The 10411-nt window shown below is 30.2% G+C and overlaps 1 protein-coding gene across 2 annotated transcripts in view; it reads left to right on the forward strand.

Moving 5' to 3' along the window:
- The window catches only part of LOC132727015 (ficolin-2-like), a 29880-nt gene extending 24806 nt beyond the window's left edge, over nucleotides 1–5074 (forward strand). The window contains exon 5 of one of the 2 annotated variants that reach the window (XM_060712429.1): nucleotides 1448–5074. In XM_060712429.1, coding sequence (XP_060568412.1) covers nucleotides 1448–1719 — 272 coding nt within the window. In that variant the 3' untranslated portion in view covers nucleotides 1720–5074. The remainder of the gene's footprint in view (nucleotides 1–1447) is intronic. The other variant, XM_060712428.1, reaches the window with a different exon arrangement.
- Nucleotides 5075–10411: the final 5337 nt, after the last annotated feature.

Genomic DNA, 10411 nt, shown 5'->3' on the forward strand with positions numbered 1-10411 from the left:
GACACCATGTTTTACTTGCGATGTTACATAGATTATACTCTTTTTAAAGGTAAATAATGACTAAAATATGTTTTTATTTTTGTTTCTCAATTTTATTTTTTCCCAAAACACTAGTCATTCACTGATAACTTGAACCATTTGTTTCATCTGTTGGTTTTGGCAATTACTACAGATATAGTGGTTTATTAGTTTGATTTGAAGTCAGGATATAAAGTCAGGATATTACCTTGTTTATATTTTGTGCCTACGTCTTTTCACGAATTTGCAAATCTAGCTAAACGCCGTTTTCCGGTACTTTCTGTATATAGCTGGGGGGAATTCACCGAATGGATTGTAATAACAAACTCATTGTTTTTGTTCTTTTTTAATTATAAGAGAAGTAAAACAGCTATTCTTTGTAAGAAAATAATTTAATATCATTGTATGAATTATTTCTTACAAAAAATAAAGTATTAAAAACACAAGTTTACGCAGAAAATATTTTTTATTGTGGAAGATGCCACAAAGACTGTTTTAATTTTATTGATTTTCAATATTAACAGTTTCTTTTGGAAAAATTTTCAATAGATTTTTTAAGGAACATTGGTCATTTTCAAACACATCAGGTTTTTTCAACTTTAACATTAAAAATGACAGAAAGATAGACATATCATGTAATAGTGTTATGTGAGTGTTTTTGGTGTCATTCCTCAGAGCTAAATCCGTAACGTACCGAAAAATGGTGTTAGCTAGGTTTTCGAAAACGTCAATGACAAATAATTTAACATTTATCGCTACTTTCGTCAGGTAACAATTATGTTTTGAAACCATAATTCTTTTCTAATGTTATTCGTTTCATTGGCGTACAGCTTCTTTTAATTAAACATGTTTTAAACAAATAAAAGAAGACAATATTACAATGACAAAAGAATAGTATAATAATCAGATTGGCAATTCCTATCTTATTTATAGCAGAATCAATTCATGTCTGAATTTTTAATGTTCCTATATTTTGCTTGATATAAAATACTAAATTTCGCTATACTGTCAATTAAGAGATCGTCTTTGAGTGTTTGTTTATACATAATATTATAGTAATTTCAATGTGTTTGTGAAGAAAGCAGTAAATATGCACAATGTAACGCTTATCATAATGTTCTACATTCATTCAGAAGATGACTAATTAACCTTGTCTCTGATAGAGCAAAGTTTCCCACTGACTGGTTTAGAAAACCAACAAGCTAAATGGCAAATACTTGTGTTTCTACTGACCTGATATTGGACCTGCTTTTCCATAATATAACAATTGTATATAACATCTGCGATGAACCGGATGATGTGTTTTGTATGATTGTGGGGATAGTAACTTGTTGTTTATGGAATTTGGGCTTGTCAACATACACACTGTCTTGACGTAATATGACAATGACATAGCTAGAACTAATTGATATTGTCTTTTTATTTCTAGATACAATCTCTGGCTTTGCTTTTAATAATCAAATGCCATTTACAACTTACGACCGTGATCTTGACATGATAGATGAGAACTGCGCCGTGAACAGACATGGAGCCTGGTGGTATAATCGATGTACTGATATCAATCTAAATGGATACTATGCGACGCCAGGCACGTTATGTGAATTTCCCGGTGCCGACATTGGTCGCTGTGGACACTATCATTATGGGCTTGATAAACGTTTGTCATTGAGAACGTCATCAATGATGATAAGAAGAAAATAAGATAAGTAATCAAAAGAAGATTTCATGAATTCAGAGAATTGAATAATCGTACTCAAAAGAACATTTTTAGAATCAACAGTTTTATTTTTGTATCAGACATGGTTAAATAAAAGTTTCTGATTGAGGTATGCTGTAGATCATTTACATTTTCGGCAATTTTCAGTCACCAGATTGGTGACTAAGTATCACAGATAGCATATTATCACGTGACAACATATTATCACGTGACAGCATATTATCACGTGACAACATATTATCACGTGACAGCATATTATCACGTTTCAACATATGAATATCACGTTTCAACATTAAATCACGTCGCCGAATATAACTATGTTACATCATTATATAATGTGACATCATATAATCAGTTGAAATATTATCCTTATCAGACAATATAAAATCCTTTGTCAGCAAGTAATCACGTTACAAAACGAAATGAAAAAAAAAATAAAACATTTTTTTTTTAATCCAACTGTTTGTGTTTGTTTAAATGTATTTTTTGTTCTGTTAGATTTTTTATAATCAAAATTATTTTCAATGAAAAGCTGGAGGCATTCTCATTTTTTATATTCAACAAAATTTTCTTTGGTGTTTTCTACAATAAATGTGTTTTATTAATAAAAAACAAAAAAAAAAATCAACCGAACAAAAAACAATAATATATATAAACGTATATATTAAACATTGAACTCAATCAATTCTTATAGTGTTAATGTTCTCATCACAATAAACCGATGATGTTAATTATTACTAGCGCATAATATAACTAATGCGGCGAGTATATAAACTGCATGTGTCACAATTGCATTCTCAATAATGTTCTTACAACGTGATATTTTGTTCCCTTATATAGGGGATCATCAGGCCCCGTGTTCGATCATGATCAAGGTTCAAGATCAGCATCAAATTTAAAACTCAAATATTCTCCATTATTTATCTTCAGAGATTCAATATTCAATATTAACTTGATAAAACTGGACTTGAAATAGCATGTTCATGAAATTTAAAATAAATTTCTTTCTATTTTTACAAGATACGGTTATTTTACAGATGATGCATATTATGATCTTGATCCTAAAAGTGATCCTCTTTTTGATCCGATCATTTTTGTATTTGTATTATTTGTTGATTTTATCCAACAATATGTTGGTTTCTTTGCAAATAAGTAAATACGTTCAATTCTTATATGTACCATTTAATTCTTTAATATTATGATCAGTTTTAGTTTTATAAGAAACTGAAAATAAAATCAGAATCATTTGATCCTGACCCTGATGTTTTCTTTGTGAACAAGGTGCCTGACCAAAAGGGCTAGGCCAAAAACAGTTATACATGCATGTACATTTAGTTTCTTAGCCTACGGTCCATTAAAATACTGTCGAAGCCTGAGGGAAACCATAGGGATAAGACGCTTGGATCTGATACTATCCGTTACAGCTACCCCCTCACCTTCCCTCCAGTCCCTGTTACACCCCCCAAAAAAGAAATAGAAAATAATTATAATAATTAAAGTCAATTTCTACATTTACTATTTATAAGAACAATAAAATTAGATAATTTTCATTAAATCTCTATAGTATTAGTTATTCAAAGGAAGTGGTAGGGGATAATATCCAGTGTATTTTTCTACGATTTTAGGATCATGACCCATACCCATGGAACTGGGAACTTGAGCGATGCTTTGTTAAATATTGGGAAAAATGCATGACTTCAGTAGTGATTGAATGAATGCAAACAATCACTGTCTAGGATAATATCTTCATACGTTTGAGCACCATGATATTGAAGAGCCCCTTATTAAAAAAATTGGAAGAACTTCGAATTAAATATCTTTATTTTGTAACTTTTAAATGGGAATTGTGTCTTGTGGATTAGAAAAATAATATACTATAGTCAATTGGAAATATGGCAGAATATCGGCTATAAAAAGGCAAAGAGAAATCCCTTGACCTGAAATTCTGAAAAAGTAAGGTCATCCTTTCAGATTTTAAACTATGGTTAAATTAGAATTAGACATTTGATCAAAAGTAGTCCAATCACTAATACAAGCAGTTTTGATATTATGTATTATCATTCACCAGTCCATTACACGTGTCTTTTTGCATGTTTACACATATTTTTATTGTATTCTGTATGGTTATATCGTTTATATTTTATATATATATATATATTCATCGTTTATGATTGGTATGTGAAAATGGTAAAAACAATTGTATATTGTATTGTTCTACATTAATAGCCTAGATCAATACATGTTTATACCTACATATTGAATGGTTGTTGTGTAAAAATTGTAAAACAATTGTACTATTAGCTCGACTATTCGATAAGAATAAATTTAGCTATTGTAGTCAACCGAGCATTGACATCGGCGTAACCACTTATGTTAAAGTTTTTGTAATACTTCAAATTTTTTTCAAAGTCCATTGATATATGGCTTTGAAACTTTGCACACTTGCTCACCATCATACCCCAACCTGTAGACGGGAGGAGGTAACTGTATCAAGCATTTTGACAGAATTATTCTCCTTTTTTCAACTTAGAATTTACATTTAAGTTTGAGTACCACCTCAGATATGTTCATATTTCATTGACATCTTGCTTTGAAACACGTTGAAATTTTATACACTTCTTTGTAAGAATAATAGAACTCTCCCCAATGCCTATAATATGGATTTGTAACAAAATAGCCATTTAGTGAACTTAGAAAATGTTACATTATTAAGGCTCCATTGCTATAAAGCACTTAGAATTGTCGAGCGTTGCTGTCCTACCGACAGCTCTTGTATTTATGTTTCTACATCAAATGTGCTGACAAATATATACTTTTATGTTGAATAATTGTATTATGTATGGTTCTACATCAAATGTGCTGACAAATATATGCTTTTATGTTGAATAATTGTATTATGTATGGTTCTACATCAAATGTGCTGACAAATATAATCTTTCATCGTTCATCATGTATAATTATTGTGTAAACTGTAAAACAATTGTCACTATATTTTATGCTTCTATGTTAAATACCTAGACAAATACATACTTTCCTGTTGAATAATTGTTGTGTGAAAACTGTAAAACAATTGTATATTATATGCTTTTGAATTACATGCATTAAAAATATAAATGTTTATAATATATGGTTAGTAGGTGAAATTTGTAAAGCAAGTTCTATATCAAATGTATTGACAAATATATACTTTTATTGTTATAGTGTACAAGTATTGTGTGAAAACTGTAAATCAATTGTATATTGTATGCTTCTTCATTAAACATCTAGAAAAAAATATACTGTTGGTCTCTGTATATGATTGCTGTGTGGGGACTCATATCGATTATCTATGACTTCTACAAAATAAAACTGTTGAAAACGTATTGTCTGTGTCAACGTATTGCCAAATACTATTTGCCGAACTTGGGATCCTTTAAATATAAAATAATTCAGATATTCAGACTGTTATCTCTCCCTGCTTTAATAATGTTTCTGCTTTCTATGGATCAGATGTCTTGATTCCGAGTTATAAATAAGAGCATGATGTAATAAAGGTCAAATGTCTTGATTCCGAGTTATCAATAAAATGATGTAATACATCATATAGGTCAAATTTCTTGATTCCGAGTTATTTATAAACAAATAATATAATATATGTCAGATGTCTTGATTCCAAGTTATTAATAAGAGCATGTTGTAATACAGGTCAGATGTTTTGATTCCGATTTATTTATAAGAGAATGATGTTATATAGGACAGATGTCTTGAATTCGAGATATTTATAAGATAATGATGTAATATATGTCAGATCGGTTGAGTCTGAGTTAATAATAAGAGCATGATGTAATATAGGACATATGTCTTGATTCCAAGTTATTAATAAGAGCATGGTGTAATATAGGTCAGATGTCTTGATTACGACTTTTAACGTTATATATATCGGATGTCTTGATTCCGAGTTATTAATAAGAGCTGGGTGTAATATAGGTCAGATGTCTTGATTCAGTGTTATTTATAAGAGCATGATGTAATATAGGTCAGAAGTATTGATTCCGAGTAATTTATAAGAATATAATTGTAATATAGGTCAGATGTCTTTATTCCGAGTTATTAATAAGAGTAAGATAAAGTACAGGTCAGATGTCTTGAAGTCGAGTTATTAATAAGAGCTGTGTGTAATATAGGTCAGATGTCTTGATTCAGTGTTATTTATAAGAATTATAAGAGCATGATGTAATATAGGTCATCTGTCTTTATTCCGAGTAATTAATAAAAGTACGATATAGTACAGGTCAGATGTCTTGATTCCGAGTTATTAATAAGAGCATGATGTAATATAGGTCATCTGTCTTTATTCCGAGTAATTAATAAAAGTACGATATAGTACAGGTCAGATGTCTTGATTCCGAGTTATTAATAATAGCATGATGTAATATAGGTCAAATGTCTTTATTCCGAGTAATTAATAAGAGTACGATATAGTACAGGTCAGATGTCTTGATACCGAGTAATCAATAAGAGCATGATGTAATATAGGTCAGATGTCTGGATTCCTAGGTTTATAATAAGAGCATGATGTAATATATGTCAGATGTCTTGATTTCGAGTTATTAGTAAGAGCATGATGTAATATAGGTAAGATGTCTTGATTCCGAGTTATTAATTTAAGCATGATGTCATATAGTTCATATGTCTTGATTCCGAGTTATCAATAAGAGCATGGTGCAATATAGGTCTGAAGTTTTGATTCCGTGTTATTAATAAGAGCATGGTGTAATATTGACATGTAAAATATGTTAGATGTCTAGTTACAAGTTATAAATAAGAGCATGATGTAATACAGTTAAGATGTCTTGATTCTGAGTTATTTATACGAGCATGCTGTAATACAGGTCAGATGTCTTGATTCTGAGTTATTAGTAAGATTTATAAGAGCATGATATAATATAGATCAGATGTCTTGATTCCGAGTCATTTTTAAGAACATGATGTACACTATGTCAGATGTCTTGATTCCGAGTTATTTATAAAAGCATGATGAAATATAGGTAAGATGTCTTGATTCCTAGTTATTTATAAAAGCATGATGTAATATAGATCAGATGTCTTGAATCCGAGTTATAAATAAGAGCATAGTGTAATAATATACGTCAGATGTCTTGATATCGAGTTATAAATAAGATAATGATATAATATTGGTCAGATGTCTTGATTCTGTGTTATTAATAAGGGCATGATGTAATATAGGTCAGATGTCTTATTACGAGTTATAAATAATAGCATGATTTAATACAGGTTAGATGTCTTGATTCCGAGTTATTAATAAGGGCATGATGTAATATAGGTCAGATGTATTGATTCCGAGTTATTAATAAGAGCACGATGTAATATAGGTCAGATGTCTTGTTACGAGTTATAAATAAGAGCATGATTTAATACAGGTTAGATGTCTTGATTCCGAGTTATTAATAAGGGCATGATGTAATATAGGTCAGATGTCTTGATTCCGAGTTATTAATAAGAGCATGATGTAATATAGGTCAGATGTCTTGTTACGAGTTATAAATAATAGCATGATTTAATACAGGTTAGATGTCTTGATTCCGAGTTATTAATAAGAGTATGATGTAATATAGGTACGATGTACTCTCCTTAAGCCGTTACAATGATACTTCTGTCCTAAAGGCCAGATGACCTTATCTTTATCTAAGTCAGGTTTTCAAATCCTGAGCCATTTATATCCCGAATCAACTACAATCGCACAAATCCAAGTGAAAGATGAAACAAGAGTACCTGCATATTTTCGAATAAAATAATTCTTTAGCCGGAAAGATAACATTTGCTTGGTACAAATCTACACATTTTTCGGTCAATGTAATTGTAATACATTTTTTTTGTCTTTTCAATACAAAGGCTTTTTGACATTTTGCAAAGATCTTAAGACTGACTATCGATGTTGTTTCAGCAATCTGTCTGAGTTCACGTCTTATTTAAATTGGTTAAGGGATATTTTGCCTTTTATTTATAAAGGCATTTTATCTTTCATTAAGTGAGCTTGTGTGTTTATGTCACGTTTTATAAATAACCTGTATTTCTCTTTGTCACCTTCATATCAGTGAATTATATGCTGCTTCGTCATGCTTCATGGGTTCTCTTTAATATTTCTTTAAATTAGCCACAGGTTAGTTTTGTGATGTTTATATTAGTGCTCTGAAAGGCGTTTAGTTATTTTTCTTTGAGTGAACATAAGGACTTTTTGTCACCTTTCTCTGAGTTTTCCAAGATGTTTTTGTCACTTTTGTAGTAGTTAGCTTAAAAGTTGTTTGTAATCTATTAAATTTCATTAAAGTGAGCTGGGAGGATTTTTGTTGTCGTCTGTCTTTGTTTGTTTGATTGGGTTTTACGTCACACCGACACAGTATAGGTCATTTGGCGACGTTCCAACTTTACTAGTGGAGGAGACCTCAAGTGCCCTTCCGTGAATTATTTCAGGCACGAACGGACACCTGAGTAGAATCACCGACGTTCCGTAAGCTAGCTGAATGGCTTCCTCATATGAAAGAATCCAAAGTCCCTGTCGGGATTCGAACCAACAGCGTGAGGGGCAAGCTACGCCCCTATTTTGTCAGCAGTCTTTAATTGAGATAAAATACTTTTTGTCACGTTTCTGTTTGTGTGAAAAGAGGATTTTTGTTATTTTTATTTCTAAGTGAGCCTAGAGGCTTTTTCTTGGTTTTTTAGTGATCTGAATGTTTTTTCTCTCAATATTTCTGTACGTTTAAAGGATTATTTAAAACTTTCTCTACGTGAATTTTGTCATCTTTTCAGAAGAGAGCTGTGGAACTTATTTCAATATTTGCAGAAGGGAAATGAGGGTATCTTTTTTTGAACCGAGAAGCTTTTTCTCATCTGTAAATAAATAAGATAAAGAAGCTTTTGCAACTTTGCTGAAGTATACTGTTGGCGTCTTTGTAATCTATCATTTTAGGTGATCTTTGGGTCTTCTATAATCTTTCTATATGAGAGATGACAGGCTTATGGCAGGATACCACTTGCAACTTTATTTATTTCAATTTCCAGCAGGTCTGGCATAATGAAGAACAACAAGCTCTTCTAGGTCATTTAATATATATTTATCTAATATAAATGTACATCCACACAAAGGCAAACATACAAATTGAGGACATACATTTTGTTAAATTGAAAGTTTCAATATTCCGTTTCCTTCGACGAAACTTTTGTTGCGATTGATACACAAAAAATATCTATAATTTGAATAGATAAGTCACCTTTCCTTCCTATATTTTTGTTGTTGATTTAATTCAATTTTAATTATATAATTCAATTTAAAATAAAAAATATCACCTGTTAGAGCTTAGAAAGACAGCAAATCCATGCAGTATGTCTGTATTCTTTATTATGGCATGCTCAAATTTATGATTTTGTGTATGAAATGGTTTATGTTTAAATTTAATTTAAAAACTTGAATCTACAATTTGTAACCAATGAAAAAATTGGCTATTTTTCAACATGATGATCAACAAAGGCACACACTGACAAACAAACTCATATTTTGCATTTTAAAAATTTGAAACAATCATTATTTCAAAGTAGTTATAATGCTACAAAAATCAAAATCATTGTTAAGTATTATCATACTTCCTAACAAACATTTGCAATCAAAATAAATCAGTCTTAATTTAAGATTAAAGCCAACACTTCATTACAAAGAACCATTCTTTAACATTTACAACTGACAACACTTGCGTACAATAGTTCAAACACTGTCTTTTTTTTTACTGTCTGTCTTTGTTTCAGCACAGCAATCACAAACACAATAATCTAATCAGTTATCAATAAAGTAATACATCGGTTACAGAGAAGAAAATTTCCAGTAATTGTACCAGTAATCCCATTGTTATGACAAGAGCATCGATGAAATTCGAAACTAAAAAAGGGGCATTACTCAGAAAATATAAGCTTTCACAATAAAATTGTAAAACTACTGCCCAGCAAACATTCCAACACTACACATAGATTGATGACAACAAGTAAGTGATCACAGTATCTCGACATTTTCTTCAAATGACTTCTACAGTCTTTCTTAAACATCCTGTTTTGTGATTGATATTGTTATTGTGTGTGTACCACACTTACAAGAAATAATATATGTATATAATTATGCAAATAAAACAATTTTTAAACATCGAAGAATATGTAAAATATGTTCTGCAAATGTTTGTGCATATTATATGTAGTAAATAAACTATATGCATTCATTTTAATTGGAAAATTTGACTTAAAATATGTAGAAATTAGATTTCTAATTACCTCCCTTTATTTACATGAAATGTTAAATTTGGTAATATCTTTATAAATAATGCTTATTGGAACTTGCAATATTGACAAATCTTAATTTGAGCATCATATTTATGAAAAACCCATAAAAATATGTGTTACAGGATCTTTAAAGCTATAGCATTAACAAGGTATACCAATTATAACTCACTTGTACAGTTAACAAAATATTTCACCATTCAAACAATTAACCAGGTCTACCAATCACAAATATAGTATTAGCAATTATATGGTATACAAATAATAAATATGATACAAGTTATTAGGTATACCACTGTTCAATTTGACACCATTTAAACAGTTAACCAGTTACATATCTAATACCATTAACATGTATAC

This window comes from Ruditapes philippinarum, unplaced genomic scaffold (genome assembly GCF_026571515.1).
Source record: "Ruditapes philippinarum isolate M1 unplaced genomic scaffold, ASM2657151v2 ctg1995_1_1_1_1, whole genome shotgun sequence".
Taxonomy (NCBI): domain Eukaryota; kingdom Metazoa; phylum Mollusca; class Bivalvia; order Venerida; family Veneridae; genus Ruditapes; species Ruditapes philippinarum.